This window comes from Schistocerca piceifrons, chromosome 3, assembly GCF_021461385.2.
Source record: "Schistocerca piceifrons isolate TAMUIC-IGC-003096 chromosome 3, iqSchPice1.1, whole genome shotgun sequence".
Lineage (NCBI taxonomy): Eukaryota > Metazoa > Arthropoda > Insecta > Orthoptera > Acrididae > Schistocerca > Schistocerca piceifrons.
In genome coordinates, this window is record NC_060140.1 from 84,316,195 (window position 1) to 84,336,408 (window position 20,214).

Below are 20,214 nucleotides of genomic sequence, written 5' to 3' on the forward strand. Positions count from 1 at the left end.
TTTACTGAAATGTAAAACCGCTTCTTATTTGCAGTGACAACATGCGGAACAGCTTCCATGAACTAATCCTACCAAGGCTGGTAAGCGGAGCACTGCCCAAATCATTCCACACTTTCCTTAAAAAGCATTTTACCGCACTTGCAAGTACTTCAAAGTATAAGATCAATATTTCAATTAATATCAACTAAAAACTCATTAAAATTCACTGATAAGTTTCAAAGCTTCTTCACTAGATAAAATCCAATTCTACTAATCAAATTCAAATCATTTGATGAGCAAGTATAGCTCATCTATGAATGTCCACGAAAGATCACACTTTATATTCTGCAGATATCTAATAATCGAGTTCGGCAGGTAGAGAAAAATAATGTCGAGGAACACCTTGAGTCAGAGAAGCCCTAAGTTCACTGGCAGAAAAATGCTGCTGGTTCTTAATAGACACCACGATTAACTGACCGTGTAATTACTGCCACAAAGGAGGAGGCCATTTTAGAAAAAGAAGTTTCTAAGCACTGATACTTTTTGTTCCGGCACAGTGTGACGACCTTTTAAATTTGCATTTACTTACAAACAAAACAAAAGGTTGTTGGTGTAAATTCTGCCAAATATAGGTATTAAATTTTCAGGCCCCTAGTCATGAGGCATGCCTCTACAAGCAACACAGGGAAGCCTGTGTGCCACTGAACAACATTAGGCATATATTAAACACAAAAAATTGACTAGCAATCACTTTTACTACACTTTATTTACAAAATATAGCATTATAAAGAAATAGAAGTCATAAATAAAATAATTTGTACTCAATGGTAGTAATATAATGGAAATGTGCTTAAAACGCATAACGTGTGCGAATATCCTCAAGTTTCTTTGAAACTTCACTCGGTGTCCGGTCGAGATCTTCTGCAATACTTTTCTGTTTTGCTATGTCTATGGAATTGAACTGCTCACACAGGTCCCCATCCAACACATTCTGGAAAAAAAATTGCAGAAGGTTAGATGAATGTTAAGCTTACTTCTTTTTGACAAACATGATATGTAGCATTTGAAGTTGTCATACCTTTACTGGGTAATAGTATGATCTGAAGGACAAATGATCCCTTCCACACAGAGGTGGGTTTTCTGACCTCATATGCATTTCAAGATGCTGAAAGAAGTCTTGGTCTTCATGGGAAGTGAATGGTACAAGAACACCTACTGTTCCTGATAGTGTAGTATACACCAAGGATTCACTTCCACCTGGGATCAATGTTGCTTTCTAAAGAAAGAAATCAAGAACAAAGTATGATTAAGATCACCAGCTTAAAATATTTATATTTTAATTTCTCAAAGAAAGCATATATTCTAGCAAATAACCAATTTACTTCTCACCTGAAGGGACATGCAGATTTCTCCCACATGAAAGTTAGCAACCACTCCAGCCTTTTGAGAAGCCCCATTTAGCAAGCCCCTGTCCCAAAGTGCTTTGTTTCCTGTTGGATCTTCATCTACATCATCCGAGATATTACCAGATAGTCTTATCTAAAAAAGAATATGAATACAATAATGAAGAAACAACACGAACTTTTCACACAAAAGACTAAGTACTACAACCACATACATCAAACAGAATACTACACTACTAAGGATTAACTAGCCATGCTATATTGGCTTAAGACTTTTTTGAACTTTCAAGTGTATTCTGGTGGTGCAACAAGTTTGACATGAACTTAATTGCAGCAGCATATGAAACAAGTTAACTGCAAGAGTGCTAGTGTTCTGCTGGAAAATATGTGAAGGTTTAATGAAAAATAATCTAGCATCCTAAGCCTTCCTACAGCATGCCCATTAAAAGAGATGACTGAAGCTATATCTTAGGTACTACAGTAGTAAACAGTTTCATAGCAATGTGAGTAGACTTTTCCTTCTTTTGTATCAAAATAATACACCATGTATATTAAATGCCCTTTTAATACAGATGAACTAAATTTTCTATAAATACAGAACTACAGGAATGGAAAGTAACTGGAAACTGACCTCAGCTACTTTATGAAAAATTTACAACACTGAAATAGAATATTTATTAAGTTCTATACAGATTTAAAGCATAGGTTCCCTGCCCCAAAATAAGACAAAATATCCAGCAAACATGGGCTCTAAAATGCCTAATTTTATTAAGAGCTACAAGCACTTTTTCAATGGAAGACACACATTTCATAATAGCTAAGATTAGCAAGTGTCCATAGCTCTAAGTGCACATTCTAGAGCACATGTTCACTAGAGATTTTTCTTGTTTTGATGTAAAGAACATGTCCTCAAAGTCTTTAAAGGGAATTCTGTCACAACCTGTACATCGTTCAAGTCACTCAATGTCTGGTAACAGCGTATAAAATTCAATAATTTACTGTACCATGTCAAAACTGTGGCAAGTCACAGCCATGATTAAAGCATTACTCCCAAAGAAATGAAGAAAACTACTTCCATTTTACACTTCAGTAACATCACAAAGCTTAGCTTAACAACTAGAATTTACAATAATATTCACAAGAGGAATCTTAAGGGTGCTTAATCATCTGACAGATAAAATGGAAATGTCGTGTGGCTAGGGCCTCTCGTCGGGTAGACCATTCGCCTGGTGCAGGTCTTTCGATTTGACGCCACTTCCGCGACCTGCGCGTCGATGGGGATGAAATGATGATGATTAGGACAACACAACACCCAGTCCCTGAGTGGAGAAAATCGCTGACCCAGCCGGGAATCGAACCCGGGCCCTTAGGATTGACAGTATGTCACGCTGACCACTCAGCTACCGGGGCTGACAGATTAATACTGTTTTATCCGGTCTCTTGTAATTTTGTCTAAAGCACCAGCAGTGTCCACACTATGAACTAATCTGCTGACAGTTCATCTTTAAACACATACAATTTTAAGTCCCCACCACATTTTTTGTCTGTCTGTAAGGGCTTGTCTCAATATGGCAGGGATTTCAATACAGTCACCACTAACAGACTAACACACAAGGAAGGTTTGTGTCTATAATTTATTATCGCTATGTCAGGCAAGTCGCCTGACTAGATATTTATTGCTACCCATTTGAAGCCGTGACAGGTCCTAGTAGCTTACATTTCACTTGTTTGAATGTGAACTCAATTCCCTATTACTTTGAAGAGTTACTGCATTCGTCACCTGAGCCTGAAAAAGCTGAAGGTTCAGTAAGGCTTTTGCACCATTGGATCAGGTTTAATTTATGGCATCATGTCACCGTTAGTGGAGTGACTGCCCTGTCCGATGATCCGTTTCCATAAAATGATTTTACTGTGACAAACTGAATTTTCTGAAGTAACACACACACACACACACACACACACACCACTGCAGCATGCTGAAATCATTTGTATAATATAAAACAAGACTGGTATGTTAAAAGTAGGTTGAATGTGCTGATCTTACCACAGCAATATTGCCAAATTTGTCCGCAGTGGCTACAGTATCATAGTCCAAAATAGTTGCTGTAGTTATCCACCGTGGGTGGGTGTCGTCAGCAAAAATTATTAACTGGTTTTCACGTCTTTTGTAACGCACCATGAATACGCTCTCTTGTACATCAGATACAAATATCCTCTGACCCATGGCCTGAATGTTGACTATTAAGTTAGGTATATGCTGTGGAAGAAGAATTAATTAGATATGCAATGTTAACAAGGAAAAATCAATCTGATAACGACAGATCAGAAAGTTGAATATATCACAGTGTATCAAAAGTCTAACATGTGCGAAGCATCATTTCATTAAAAGGCATTATAGTTAATCAAATGTTCAAACCTTGTTCTCACACTTCCGAAGTAGTTTTTTTTTGCCCATGTCATACAGACGCAGCATGCGCCCAACCCCAACAAGTACACGTCCTTGGAATGGAGTGATAGCTGTAGGTACTTCATCAACAGGGGTCTTGTGTACCAACTCCATGTTTGTACAGTCCGCATTTAATCTAAAACGGGCATAATTGCAAAAGAGCAAATATAATCCATCTTACATAAATATTCAAGTGCATTCACAACTAACAGGAAAAACAATAAAGACAATGACCATCTGTACATAGTTAACTCTAGGGAGTGTGCATTATCATTATATGAACCTCTGAATGTCCACCTTGATCAGCAAAGGTAAATCAGTCAAGTATTAGTTTTTAGCTATATAAGTATCTGACAGCACTAATACTCCAACTTTACAGTGTGATATAAATTAGCTGTCAATTGGCAGGTACTGCAGTGCACAGCTCCCACCACCAATAAACCAATGGGAGCCAGGCAATGTTGGCACACAGTATGTTGCCACTTGTGCTACACTGTCCTGTCTAAAGCATTGTGCCAGTCCACCCTCAGCGACCCGTTGCATAGTGAGATTTTGGTGACTTACCTTCACTTGCCTATCGACATGGATGAAAGCAGTTGAAAGAGGGACAGACAGTCTGCACACTCTGAGGAAACTTTCGAAAGTGTCAGACATGGTGTAATCATATGCAGTCAGTTGCATGGGCCTCTACTTCCTTTGGATAGAGTGGTGGAGTTCACTGTAGCTGCTCTACAATTCAACAAACAATCAGGGATAAGAAACTGCAAGGAGAAATTCACAAAAGGAGAATCAGGACTGTCATAAATTGGAGTAAAAGAAGCGTCTCGAGTAGAGGCTCCCAAAACACCTCTCTTCAGGAAGATGCAATTTGTCATCATATACACACATTATTGAAGGAAGGAGTGCAAGTCCTGTTTCAGGGTACTAAAGCATCCTTGTTATGAGTCATGAGAAACTCAGGATTCTGCTGTTAATTCATTTCTGTCTGCCAGTTATTAATGGAATACAAGATACTGATGCCTGGTGCTGCCACTTTCTTAGGGAGTTAGGAGGAACAAATTTTGACAATATCATTTAGCTTGATGAAACATGGGTGAATGCAGCTCACAGGCTGGAGGGTATTGGGTGAATGCAGGGTATTGGGTGAATGCAGCTCACAGGCTGGAGAGATGATACCACCATCAGCAGTATGGTAGCTTAGACTGGAAAAGGAAAAGAATAATTGTAGCACATGCCGGAAGTTCAATGGTTTTATTCCTAATTGTCTGCTGTTATTCAGTTCAAACAAGTCCTTTGTCTACCATGAAGAAATGAACCCCAATAACTGCTTCAAAAATTAACAAAACACACTATAATTTTTAAGGATAATGTGCCACATCACTCTGTTACACAAGATAGGCACCTATGAAGGCCATGATAAAAAGGACATTATTTACTGTCCAGGGAAGTGTAAAATACAGAACCCGACAGTGGCAGAATTATTAGAACTTGTGTCACAACACAAGCAAAAGTATCCAGTTTACATTGTGGACAAAATAGTGAAAAAATACCAGCTCATGAAAGCTCAAATTACCTCCCTATTATTGCCACTTCAATGCAATAGAACTGTTTCAGGCTCAAGTTAAACATCATTCTGCTACAGAAAATGTTAAGCTGACCAAAATGGAACACCTTTTCAAAGAGCAGTTGAAAAAGAGCCCCAGATGACCGGCAAAAGATAGTGGATCACATCAAAGGAGTGATACAGGAAATGTGGAATAATTAAGGTGTGTCACAACAGTGCACCGAAGATTTGGTATGTGTCACTACAAACAGCGACACTGGTACTTCCACTGACTCTGAATTAAGCAATTTTTCATGTTGTCTGATTTGCGAGCAATGTGTAGTACACTTTAAAGAACATCTTACTCCCATTAAATCTTGTGTTTGTGAATTTATTTCGTTTCATTTCTCTTTCCCAATGTACAACTAAGGAATACTGTTCATCCATATCATCATTATCATCATCATCATCTTATGATAAGTTAGACTGAATTTTAAATATACTTCATTTCATGTAGGCACGAGGATGTGAGTAATAGTTTTCAAGATGTGACAATAATATGAAGATGGATTGCTACTCACTGTGTAGTGGAAGTAATGAATTGCAGAAAAGTACAACAAAAAGCCTTCTGAAGTAAGTTTCTGGCCATAAAGCCTTCTGAATTACAACCCACAACCCCCCCCCCCCCCACACACCCACCCACCCACAGCCACACCCACCCACAGCCACACACACACACACACACACACACACACACACACACACACACACACACACACACCTACCTTTACAGAATGGTCATCTGGGCGAGAGTTTCATTTACATGTGTGTGTTTTTATCTAATTCAGTAGATTTTTGGATAAAAAAAACATACTTATTTAGTGATATTTTTGATGTGCCTGTCTGCAACTTCATTTCCACTATACAGTGAGTAGTGATCTATCCATTTAATAATATCATCCCATCCTGGATACTTCACTGTTTAGTTTTACATTTCTGTCAAAGATTATTGCTGGGGATCAATGTTAGTGCTACCAGCATGACCCTCACACAGTCAAAGCGCTGAATAGCAGAGTCCTGGATCACCAGCCTCGAAAAAGTAAAACAACAACCCTTGAGAGCAAAGAATGTTTATCGCATTCTGTGACAGTAAAGAATTAGTTCAACAAGACTATGTTCCTCCAGATCAAACAGTGAACATCTGAGAGAAGCAAATCGATGTTGCCACCCTGATTTGTAGCACTCTCAGGACTGGTTCTCACTTAAAAGACTCCATAATACTGCTTTATCGGGGTTACTGAGTACTTGGCCAGACAAGCTGTTATTGTCTCCCACGTGTGCTGTACCTGCCAAACCTCTCACCTAGTGATTTTTTCTCGTTTCCACGAATGAAAAGGCGACAAAGGAAAGCTTCAAGACATTGCACATATCCCAATGGGCTGTGATAAATGAGCTTACAAGCACTGCAGTTTAAAATTTCCTTGTTCACTTATGGCGGAAACCTTAGCAACTGTGTATAGACAGCCAAGGGGACTACTACAATAGGAGATAGGATCATTACTTGGAAAGTTCAATTTTATATTTTTTTAAAAGACCTGCATTGGAACATTTCTGACAAAGGTAGTGATACTACACAGACATTCTGTGGTACTATTATTATAACCATAATTGTAGCTGAAAAATTAAATATGTAAGTTACAACACAATCTAATCATAAGCACTATGAAAGTTTCAGAAACACAAGTTATCAAGCATGAAGAAATAAAATGACCTCCTCATAACTATCTTGAAAAGCTGGGCAACAAGTGCCATCACATGCAAGCTCCCATCTGCCACCCACTGATTAACACTGCAGTATCTTTTTCACATTTACTATATAGCACGACGTGATTTAATGTGTCTAGTCCTATATTCTTAATTCTGATAGAAACAGTAGGAATATTTTATTCAGGATGTAATTTCGTGCATTTTTACTGCATCTTTAGAACAGGCCCCTACAGCCATGGTCACTTGAGTGCACATAGATATTACAAATCTGGATCTTATGGAAAAATAAATAGAATGACTTCAGTGCTGTAATTATAATCAATGGCTTCAGAGTCCCGGACACAGCTTAATCATCATAGTCACTCATCTTAAAAAATTCTATGTATGTATTTCCAATGTTACTTACTTGTAAGTATACAGAAAACCTCCAGCAACTTGTCTTGGATTCAGCTGGTAATCTTTGGCAACACCAACAACTACAAACTGCTGGTTATCTGGTTGATTAGCAAACTTCACCAGGGTTATGCTAGTAAAAACACACACAGCTTGTGCTAATATTTAACAAAATCAAAATTTTTAAATATTTGCATCAAAACATGTCAGTACTGCAGGACTATCATCAACAATAACAGACTGTTGTATTTTATCATCATAAATTATCCTAAAAAGATGTACTCCTTCATATCTGAGCTCACCCCCCCCCCCCCCCAAACACACACGGTATCCACAACTAAATTCAAGCATACCAAACTATAAACAAAACATACAAATGTTTCTGAACTTCTGACATACCACATGGCAGCTTCATTTTGATCAAGCTTTATGAGCTGTTCTGTTTTTCCCTCCACTGGATCAAGAAGCCTTATAACAGATGCCCACATTCCAGGGCCTGCCTTAGGTGCACTGAATATATTTTCAGGTAAATCTTCATTCAAGAACGCTTCTGCCATTTCGCGAGCAAGTTCTTGCTCTTCTTCTCCAGCTGCTTCCTTCATCTCTTCTGCCATCTGAATTCGTCGCTGTTTTTTAGTTTCCTCAGTATAAGCATTATGCTCAGTTTCCGTAATAATCAGATGAGCTGACTCTTGATGAATTACAAATTTACGAGGTGTGTAGTCTACTGGAAACGAAACCTGCAAGGGAAGTAAATTTTTAACTGTTGTGAACCAATACAACTCTAGCACTGTAGTTTAACATTTGAACTGAGCTTAAAGTTTTGGCATCCAAATGCAGATTAGGGTGTTACCTGGTTAAACACAGCTCCCAGTTTTTCAAGTGCCAGAATTCTCAGTGTATTGGTTGAAATTGCAACAATACCCTCTGGGCATTGCTCAGAAGAAAAACCAGATGCATATTCAAGAGACTCATATGAAAGTGGTGTCAAGTGGAACCTGTTCTGGTAATAGTAACTAAGCCAAGACCTACTGGACATAGCTAACACCTGAAACGAAGAAAAATCACAAATTATACAATTATACATTCGAACACACATTAAAAAAAATCACTTTATGCAAAGAGTTTTTATATGGATATTTCACAAAGCGTGTAACAGCACAGTTCAATAACTTGAGGATAAGGTATGATTCATTCTAATGACACTTATACTTGACAACCATTCACTGAAAACCACTTACAGCTTCACTATCCTGCATTCTGATGCGAAATAATTTCACTGGCCTCGATCCAAGGTATCGAGTACGTGTGTCCGAGAGATCACCAGTCACTGGGTCCAAAACTGTTCTTAATAACACCCCATTCTGCAAGCCTATGTTGAGATACAAGTGGCTTGCAGCACCTGGACCAGATTCTCCTTCCTGACCCTCTCCAGCTCCCATTTCAACAATACACAAGGATTCTGCTGCTGCAGGTAGTGCTTGCATGCTCAAAGGTGACAGGCAGTCCTGAAAATATACACAGTCTTATGACAGAAAAATTTCTGTGGAGAATAAAGGTCAATCTTAAACAGTTACAATCAGTATAACTTTTTGCAGCAGCAGCAGTCAGATGAAACACGGACAAAATCATCACAATAACAACAACTATCCACAATAACTCCTAAATGTGCGTTAGAAGCTATCTCAGACTAGTCTAAGTGCTTAAAATTCAAATTATAACTTACTGATGGATCCAGGGAAATTATCCTGACAGTGTTATCAGCAAGACCAACAGCTAAAAATCGTGATCTTTGTTCACCTGGAGGAACATTTGCAAGTGCCATACAAACTGCTTCAGATGGCATTTCTTTCCTTTCAGTGAATTCATTCAACTGTCCCGTCTAAAACAGCAGATAAAACCACAACATAAACAATGTTAAATGCAAAAAGAACACACTTCAAGTAAAAAAGTAGCTGAACTACTTTTTTATTTTGGTTATCATACACTTATAGACAAACTTAACCCTTCTACAGTCATTTGCAAAAGTTCATTTTTTATAAAGAAACCTTCATATGATGTTTGCCTTATTACTTCACTGCAATAACTAGTCATGACATGCTTTAAAAAGCTTTCTTGGCAGCTTTCTAGCAGTTACAAAACATTTCTCCCAGGAGCCATTCTTCTACTGCACAATTTTTCAACAAGTTGATGGTAGTTGCCGACAGCAGATAAGAGCACAACACTGAACATGGAAATACTGTACACATGCTGTCCCCCTCCCCCTTCTTTGGACTGCATCATTACAATAGCTCTCAGCTTAAGAAATAAATAAGCTACTGGAGCACACTCCAGTAGTCTTACATTAATAGTAAAAATTACACTGCCACCATGTTTGTTCAAAACTACAGCAAACAAATTAGTGAACTGAACCTGTATACACTTGAGTTCACTCCAACTGAAACTGATTTCATATGGAGGCGACAAGTGGATATTTATTTCTGCACAATCTTGTGACCATCAACAACCATGATGCTGATGGTGTTGCTGTGTGCAATAGACTGCCTACAATCAAGTCTCTTTACACTTTCTCATACACTTGCAATGATTACCTAGTCAATTACAGGGAGAACTGAAGGTGTAAACTGGTGAAATTTCGTAAGTGGAATGCTGATAGCAATATACTTAATCACTACACATCACATAAGCATAAGCAAGTATTGTAGAGTGCTGAACTACACTTTTCTGACATCCACCTTTACTCTGCAAGACTCTCTCACTCTTTAAATACTGTTACTTTTGTCTGCAACTAACAGGGCTGTAGTTAATATTTGCTGAAATGCAATTTAAATGCAGGGTGCACATAAAGTCTGGGAACACTTGATTGTACAAGAACTTAACATTGTACAGATGTCAAACATATTGCATTTCAAAGAGAAACTCAGTTTTTTTTTGTACAAGCATTCGATATGCAAACTATGAGTGACAACAGATATCAATACGGTAATCAAATTCTTGCCATACCTGTCCCAGCATGGCATCATCGATTGTGGCAGTCACTTCCCGTATTCTCTCCTGGAGCTCTGCTACATCATGTGGTCGAGGTGGTACATACATCAGATCTTTAATATGTCCCCACAGAAAACAGTCACACCGAATGAGATATGGTGACCGGGGAGGCCATTTCATGAAACAGCTGTCCCCTTCCATAGCACGGCCAATCCATCGAAGCATCAGCTCTGTGTTCAGGTACCCACAAACTTCACAATGAAAATGGGCTGAAGTCCCATCCTGCTGAAAGATGGACAGTTTGATTGCATTTGAGGCCACCAGTTATTGCTGCAACATGTCCAAGTCTTTGGACTCCTTATGAATGTCCCTCATACGCACTCCACGTTCACTTCACTAACATCGGGACATAGCTTCTCTTTGCCGGGCACAAGCAACCCGTCCCTAACGGATTTGTTGTGCCAGTGGTAAATGGCCTTCCTTGTTGGTGGCTTCTTACCGTACTTTGTTCTAAACATCCGTTGAACAGCTGTAGCACACTATTTGTTGAACTCCAACACAAAGCTTGCGCCGCACCTGAACTCACCATGTTTGCAACTAGCACTATCGGCAACTTGCTAAACTATGCTGTGGCTGTATACATGGAAAAAAAACTTGCAGGGTTTCTCTTCAAAATGACATATGTATGATATCTGTACAATGTTTGGTTCTTGTGCAACAAATAATTGGAAGTGTTCCCGGACGTTATGTACACCCAGTATCTGTAAGCCCTAAAGGCACTATTCACTATTCCCCGGGCAAGCAATGTAATTTTTCACAAAATCTATCATTTTCTCTAGTAGCTATAGGTGAGCTTCCTCTTCCCAAACTCTGCAGTACAAGAAACACATCAATACAATCTAAAATAAAATTACTCTAACAAAATTAGTTATTATGAAAGTACTCACGGGATCCATCTCGAAATATATAAGTTCACCTCCTGTCAGTGCAATTACAACCTGCCGCTGATTGACAGCACATTTTACAATTGTCTTCTTTCCTGGAGCTGACCATTCATTGACACGTTTATCTGCTCTGATATGTCTGATTCCATTTGGGTAAACCTGGAACATATACAACCTCTATTGGATTCACCTAGATAACATCAAACAACAAATACTGTAGCACCAAAAAGAAGAAAGCATTAATTCGAACACAAATGCCTTTAAGTTCTGATAGAGCAGGAAGGCTATTTTCATTTATGCATCTTCCTTTTGTGCTTAATCCCAGAATTTAGGGAAGAGTTACTACTGCAATGTCTTTGCACCAACATTGTATGAATCAGCACAAAACAGTACGTTCTGGGAAAATGTTAAAAGATTACAATAACTTGGTCTCTGAAGACACCCAAGATCCACAATTATCTTTTTTGTTAATTGAACACAGTGACTGGCTACAACTTCAAGTAGCATATTCAGTTTTATACTTCCACATTTTACAGTGTATTGGCACCACTGATTGATGGATAAAAAGGTCAACTGTGAAGTACCAATAACGGAAAGCAGCACTTAATACGAAGATGACAAGTTGCAGAAATGCACAATTAGGACACTTACACATCAGCCTTCAGCCAAAGCCTTTGTCAGAAAAAGAAAGAAAAACACCATTCACTCTCACCTCATGCACATATGACTGCCAACTCCGGCATCTCGGACTAAAATTGTTCAGAGCTGCAGGAGGTTGCCTATCATGTGTGTAAGGTGTGCTTGCTTCTATCAGTGGATGGTGTGTGTGTGTGTGTGTGTGTGTGTGTGTGTGTGTTTTTCTGTACCTTTTGCTGACGAAGGCTGTGGCTGATAGCTTTGAGTAAGTGTCTGAACTGTGCCTGTCTGCAACTTAACGTGTCATCTCTATGGTAAATAGCAATCTATATTTCCCTTATATTAATAGCTTTTATGAGATATTGTCATGTTCTAGAACACAGTGTTAAGCAGCATTTTATTCACAGAACTATTGTCTCACTTAACTCTAAAGTATTCTTTCAGTAAGAATGTAGAAAAAGTGACTATTCCTGCCATGAAAGTGCTATTTCAACACATTCCAAATCTGTTGCTTCATACATTTTGCATAGATGTAGTCTGGGCACACACATTTTCCTGCTCATCACAACTCCACAGTTGGTAAGCACTCTGCCAACTTCAGTCCGGTTACCGTATGATAGAAGTGAAGATAAATTAAGAGGAAGAAAAAGAAGTGGAATGAATAACATGGCCGTAAATATTAAGTGAACAGATAAAAGGATAAACCACTGATTGCACACCTGCACTAGAGCATCCTCACCCAATGCTGAGCAGGAAAGTGTTGGCGTAGTGCCCAGGAATCCAGAATCTGTCACTTCTTCTACAGTTTCTCCAATGGAAAGAACCAAAGTTGCATTTACGAATGCCACAATGATATATGCATCATATTCCTCTGAAAAACACGTTAAAAGTTCATCATCAGGCAATTTCAGAAGACAGCATGCAGAAAGATTCCAACTACACAAATAAACCACTGTGTTATACACATATTACTGAACTGTTAGACCACTTTTTTCTAAAGCATTAGCACCCATTATAAACTTACTTCTCATATTTGATTCATCCAGGCCCACAGAAACTACCCCAACTTATTGTGTGTTTAAAATTAGTTGAGACTTTTGACATCTGGCTAACTGGAGGGGATGTGCCGCCACTCCCAGGTAACATCAATGGCAAGGTGACTTTCCCTACAGTGCCAAAAGTTCAATCGGTAAAGTATCACTGTTACCATGCCATGAATAAATAGTAAAATGCCGTGTTGCACGTTAAGATTCACCAACGTTCATTAGCTCTAGTGAAGTGATATTTTCCGGCATATAAGTGCTGTACAGTCGCCAAATATTGTGAACAGGCGATTTGTGTTAGCATTACATTAATAAAATCGTGCAGCATGCCTGAAGATGAGATTAAGAATAAAACTGGTCATCCAAGAACACTTTCGCAGTTAAGACCTGCTGCAAAATACTACTCCAAACTTGAAAACAGTAATGGACAATGCACCATACCTCTGTTGTGATGGCTAAAGCTCCAACAATGTAGTGGAGGAAAGCGGATATTTTGCTCTGGGTACAAATAAATATTTCAGTGGATGAAGTTCAATCTACCACGTATAAGGTGTGAGTTAATGAAACTTTTAGTGCTGTACAAGCCAAAAACTCCATTGTACAAGGTCAATAAACTGGCTAATGTTATAGGACAGTTTTATCTGGCTTTTTCTGTATCACATTTAAATCAAACTAAGAATGTATGGGCCTAGGTGAAAAGTAAGCAAGATTATGCTCAGTGAGGTTGAAATGTTGACAAAAATAGCCATTGCAAATGTCACACCGCAGGATTGGTCTCGAGCTGTCATCCATACCAAAATGGTAGTTGATGAGATATGGATTCCTGAAGTACTATTAGGAGTTTTGAGTAATACTTAACTACTCCAATTGCCATGTTAAAATTGCTTCATTTGCCAAAACACAGCAGAGTTTACAAATACGAATCCCACTAACATCTACTGCAGCTGGAACTGCGACAGAATCCTGAAACAGTGTTAAACTAGCAAGTCAGGCCAATAGTTTATGAAAAAGCCCATCCTCAGAATAAAAACAGACTTCTGCACTTACATTGTTTCTCAAGATTGCTGTCTGGTTCAAATATTCTTCCAGGCTTATAGACTAATTCGAAGCAATCCCTATTTTCACTGCAAACTTCAGGAATTTCTTGCAGTAGTGTACCCAATATCAAAATATTGGAATAACTATGGCCATTTACAAAAGATAGGCAGTTCATCATGAAGCTGAAGAATTAAGCTATAAGATGTACAAGAATCAAGACTTCTGGCTTATTGTTCGTGCAGCCAAGTGAGCCGTATAGATACCATGCAGAGCATTACTTGTTTTGTCATCACCTCAGCACATGTTGGCAACTATGCTTCCCTCCATTCACCCCACACTGAACTGTCAAAACTAATTTTAAACACACAGTCAGTTTTTTGTTTGAGTAGAATATCCATCTGAGAAAAATCTGCAGCTTTTGATAAGACTCCAGTCTGATGGAACCTCATCAGGCAAATAAGGCACATATGGCAACAAGATATATCTTAGTTTAAGTATTTTTGCCACATGAAGACACTTGTGTGGACATGCGTTGTCTTGAGATTACTTTCTTCCTCGCCAAAACTGGCATTTTCCCATGTATCTTTTCTGTAGTTGGTCCAGAGGGTTAGCGTAGTATTGTCTTAATTCTTTGACCAGTAGAAAAGACTGACACAATGATCTTGCCATCCCACTACATTGCCTTTGCTTTGTTTGGTGGTGATGAAACAATATGCAACATGTTTCCACTGCTGTGACTTCTCTTTCTCAGAGGTACAGTAATGCAAACAAATTTCACCTGCAGTCACAAACAGGAAAAATAAATTTTGTTGGTTTCTCTAAAAACAGGCCAGATTGTTTGGACATTTCCGTTTTCATGCATTTCTGATCCTGCATTAAAGAGTCATGACACCCACCTAGAATTTTTTCATAACCAATACCACTGTTAAAAAGTGATACGTCCATTTAGATGACATCCCTACAACTTCAGCAATTTCTCACCCCTTTAGTAGGTGATCCCCATGACCATCTTATGCACTTCTGCAATAATTTTTGGGGTAGGGGGCACATCTTGACCAACCACTATGCAAATTATCTAACCTGTTGCAACCAAAATTAAACCTGTCTGTACATTTGGTGACAGTTTAACATGGAAAAGCAGAGTCAAACAGCGCATTCTAAAAATCTGCATGACTTTCACTTGGCTTCATATCTTTAAGTAGTACTTAACTGCTGCTCGAATCTCAATTTTTTTACATTCTAGCAAATCACTATATGTGAACAACAGACATCAACATCACAGATCTCTACCCAGAACACTGGCAGACCACTTATTTACTCTATTACACTATTACGTGTGAGGATCTCATTGCACTATTGCCAACATCTGGTGGTGAAGATTAATTAGGAAATTAATGTTTGGTACAGAGAACAGTACAGTAGAGCGTTAATGCAACTGGCAGAAATATTCTTGAACTTTCATTTGCTTGTGTGATGGAGTGAATAATAGATGGTCGTGTAAAAAATTTCGTAACTGCAATGTGGGGCTATCCTATGATCAAACTAAATTAGGCTATACTGTGATCAATCTAAATTCAATGACCGGGAAAAGGCTGTATGGTGTGTGGCGAGCTATCTTCCGCACAACAAGGTTTTTCTTTGTATAATTTTAAGTCTTGTACAGTGCTGTAAGTAGTTAAAATACCCTGAAATTATGCTCATTACATAGGAAGTAAGCGGAGTTCAAGTATCCCACTAAAAGAAACCCCTCAGAGTGCCCAACATTCACAGCAAAGTTACCTAAATAGTGCTTTAGTGTTTCTGTATAATGCAGTTATTCATTGAACAACACTGACTTAACAACTTTTAATGATCACTAATTTATACGAAAGACTGTAGTGTAGGCACTAACACTTCAACATGGCAGTCAGAAGTGCGAACAAATGTATTTGTATCACCATGGGGAGAGGAGTAAATTGCCTGGGAACAGGCTCTGCCTCCCTCTCACAGGGCTGGCTGTAGGACAGCAGATCTGCCTTTAATGTCCTGGAAGTCTTACTTTAACCGCAAGCTGTATCAGGATTAGTCTCTTCACTCATTTCAAAGGACAAAAACAATGAGTAACACAAAACTAAGCAGAGTACACACAGCATTTTTTTTAATGGCTCAACTTTTATCTTAAACAACAGTTCAGGACATATGTACCTGCAACTGCCACATTAAAATGTCCACACAATAATTAAGTCTCAGTTTCTACTAAGAAAGCCATCTTTAACACATCAGAATACTGAAAATGAATGACCTTAGAAAACTGTATGTGCTCAAAAGCAAGTGCTGTCCTAGATTCTTTGTCTACTGCAGCAAATTCGTTCTCCTCTTAATCCAAATCTTCACAGAATTATGGAACAAATACATGCCAAGCAGAAACTATTTTTAACAATATTTATGACAGTTTCATTTAACTCCTGAACACTATTTGTCTTTCAGATTTGTTTTCCAGCATACTTTTAAATTATTGGAATCCAAAAGTTCCACAAAATCCCAAACTTTAAGATTAAACTACAGGCACAGTATATCAGTATCAACCATGTTGCACAGGATCACATACTGAATATGCACAATTCTCAAAAACACATTGCTTACATCAAGAAAAATGGGGACACAAAATACTACTTGCAAGAATTAATACAATGCATATCTTGCCCTGCATAAGCAAACCCTACAAAATTTGTTGTTCTGCTTCAGTACAAAAGTGATTTGTGTAGTTACCACGGCATGTTTTAGAAAATCAGACAGCTAGCTTTTTCAATATTATGTACATTCTTCACCTGGCTACCTTTACTAATCTTTTATTGGGATTTCTTCTCATTCCGGTATATATGGAACACAGGAAAAATGATCCTTCAAATGCCTCTGCGTGAAGAGTAACTACTCTAATAGTACCTTTAGGATCTCTTGGTGAGCAACACTTAGGGGGTTTTAGTATATTCCTAGAGTAGTTATTTAAAGCCAGTTCTTGAAACTTTGTTAACAGACTTCCTTGGGATAGTTTAGGGCATCTTCAGGAGTCTTCCAGTTCAGTATCTGTCACACCCATGGATAAAACAAACCTGAGACCATTCATGCTGCCCTTCCCTGTATACATTCAACATCCCCTGTTAATCCTATCTGGCACAGGACCCACACACTTGAGCAATATCCTAGAATCAGTCACATGAGTGATTTGTAAGCAATCTCCTTTGTAGACTGATTGCACTTCCCCAGTATTCTACCAATAAACTGCCAAAGTCTACCAATTGCTTTAACCACTACTGAACCTATGTGATCATTCCATTTCATATCCCTGCAAAACATTACACCATGGCATTTGTAGGAGTTAGCCGATTCCAACAGTGACAGTCATAGTATATTACATTTTTCGTTTTGTGCAGTGCAAAATTTTAAATTTCTGAACATTTAGAGCAGGTTGCCATGTCAACCATGTTGAAATCTTATCAAGATCTGACTGAATATTTACACAATTTCTTCCCGATAGTTCATTACAAATAACTCATCTGCAAAAAGCCTGATATTACGATTAATGCTGTCTGCAAGGTCATCAATATAAAATATGAACAGCAGGGGTCCCAACACACTTCCCCGGGCACACCCAAAGTTAATTCTACATCTGACGACTCTCCATTCAAGATAACATGCTGCATCCTCCTTACCAAAACATCCTCAATCCAGTGAAAAACTGGACTTGATACCCCATATGGCAATGCTTTTAACAATATGCATAGTCAAATGATTTTGGGAATCAAGAAATAATACAGCAGTACCTGGTTGTCTTGATCCAAAGTTTTCAGCACATCGTGTGAGAAAAATGACAGCTGGATTTCATATGACTGATGTTTTCAAAACCTATGCCAGTTTGCAATAAGGTCATTCTGTTCAAGATACCTCATTATGTTTGAGCTCAGCATATGTGGTCACATATTATTGCAATAATTAACATAATGCATAGGATAGATCAATTCAATGTCACAAGTCTTTTGCTCTAACCTGTTGCAGGAACAGCCAATGTACAGAGTAACTATTCAGTACTCTACTACACACACCTGAATTTTACCCACTGCCTTTACACAAATGGGAAGTTGGATGAAGTACGTTCTATTTAATTTTGGCATTAAGACTCACCACAATGCATTATACTCTTCTGGACATGTCTCCCCATTGGGACTGAATTTTTAACAACATCCAGCATGAATGATGCAGTGACAGGACCGAAGTCTTAATTACACAAATGATGAAAAATTCTGCTAGAATTAGCAGCAAAATATTCCTATGGAATTAACCTGCAGGACAAGGCAAAACTAAAGGTCCAGAACTAGTCCCATCCAGTCCAGCAAATTTTACTTCCGAAGAAGGCTATTTCATAACACACTGCACTGCAGAAGTTTCATTCTGGAACCATGAGTACTCCTAAAAGCAACTTTTCAAGTTTTACATGTTTTTCAGGTGGTGGTGTACAGCCTGTTAAAACAGTTAAAAATCATGGCTGCACACATGTATTTAATTATTACACAACCAGTTTAGGTCATAAAAAGACTATTTTCTGGTGTATTATGCCATAGTAATCTAGTGTCAACAACCCACAATACTCCGTATTGTCACGTGCTTCCCCAAAGATTTATTATGCGCTGTAAAGATTTATTATACGCTGTAAGTGCTTCTGATTTATGGTTGTTGAGATTTTGGTTTGCAGCATGCTTGATAGTGGTTGTGGGTTGCTGTGCATATGGTTACAATGTCACAATATTCATGAAGATGGTCCATTTATGTCAAATATGGCTTTGTTTAACAATGACTTTTTAATAATTTAAAGTTTTGACTGGCGCAAGCAAATCAATGTCCAAGCTAAACTGGGTGTAAAAGAATAAACATTTAGCAGCCACAAGCATAAATCAGTGCCTTGTTTTATTATCAGTGCTTGTCAGCAACACGGACCAAAGCATTATCATCACAATGCTTGTGAATGCCAATTCTTACTCGAAAAAACTTTTGAAAACTGTTCTATTTAGACTGGTTAATATTATTCAAAATATTTATCTGGATATGAATGTTTGTTACAGAATGAAACTTCTGCCTTAATGGGTATATGCTCATTGTCTAGATTGCCCACTCTCGTGGACCCAGTTTAAGAATTGAATAATACAATTATTTTACCCTATTAGTTCTCACCTTATTCAGAAGCTTGCCATATTCTTCAGTTCTACCCAGTGAGGCCGCCTGAAAGAAAAATCAACTGGTGTTTGATAGATTTTATCAATTTCACCAGTCTGTCTATTATTAAGCTCAGAATTCCAAAATACATAATTTAACATATTCATTAACTTAATATATATTTTTTGAAATAATAATGGTGAGAACCAATACGTAAGTAAAGTAACATACATTGGCCAATTATGTGGTAAAGAATCTGAACTACTAACTAAAAATTAATCACCAACTTATTTTCATTGTCAAAATAGATACCTCAAACTAGTCAAAATAGATACCTGAGAAACTAATGTGTGTGCCTGCTACTACCAAAAACCCAAGTACAAGCAGAACTCACATTTTCTCTTCTCACTCCTGAATAAAACTGAGGACTTTGATGAAATAGAGACTTGGTTTAAGTAGTAACCATCTTAGCATTAACTTGCACATTTCATGTCCAAACTGACAGACTAGAATATGAGGTTTAAACACTATTTGCAACAACCAATACATTCTAATGATGGGATTACAAAGCCTTACAACCTTGTGATATTAATGCTTTACAAGATAAATGCTCACCATCAACTCTTCGTTTCACTGTCCAAACAGCATTGGGGTTGCCTGGAAGTTCTGAAACTGCCATCTCTGACACTTCCAGTCCATGTCTAAGGACCCTAACAGTAGAGCGAGGTCCTCTGCCACAAAGCATGTACAACTGTGGTGTATCTTCATTTGCTGTTGAGACAAAAATAGCACTGAAACTACAAACATTCACATTAACGTGACTTATAAATGAAATTACTTTCCCTCAGCT

General features: G+C 38.2%; 1 protein-coding gene across 2 annotated transcripts in view; it reads right to left on the reverse strand.

Moving 5' to 3' along the window:
• Positions 1–726: 726 nt before the first annotated feature.
• The window catches only part of LOC124789272 (splicing factor 3B subunit 3), a 53,909-nt gene continuing 34,421 nt past the window's right edge, over positions 727–20,214 (reverse strand). For both annotated transcript variants that reach the window (XM_047256577.1, XM_047256578.1), the window contains exons 8-20: positions 19,980–20,135; positions 12,819–12,970; positions 11,467–11,622; positions 9,258–9,413; positions 8,773–9,039; positions 8,385–8,579; positions 7,931–8,271; positions 7,545–7,664; positions 3,799–3,964; positions 3,427–3,639; positions 1,369–1,518; positions 1,058–1,255; positions 727–970 (exon numbers count right to left, since the gene is read on the reverse strand). In XM_047256577.1, coding sequence (XP_047112533.1) covers positions 830–970; positions 1,058–1,255; positions 1,369–1,518; positions 3,427–3,639; positions 3,799–3,964; positions 7,545–7,664; positions 7,931–8,271; positions 8,385–8,579; positions 8,773–9,039; positions 9,258–9,413; positions 11,467–11,622; positions 12,819–12,970; positions 19,980–20,135 — 2,411 coding nt within the window. In that variant the 3' untranslated portion in view covers positions 727–829. The remainder of the gene's footprint in view (positions 971–1,057; positions 1,256–1,368; positions 1,519–3,426; positions 3,640–3,798; positions 3,965–7,544; positions 7,665–7,930; positions 8,272–8,384; positions 8,580–8,772; positions 9,040–9,257; positions 9,414–11,466; positions 11,623–12,818; positions 12,971–19,979; positions 20,136–20,214) is intronic.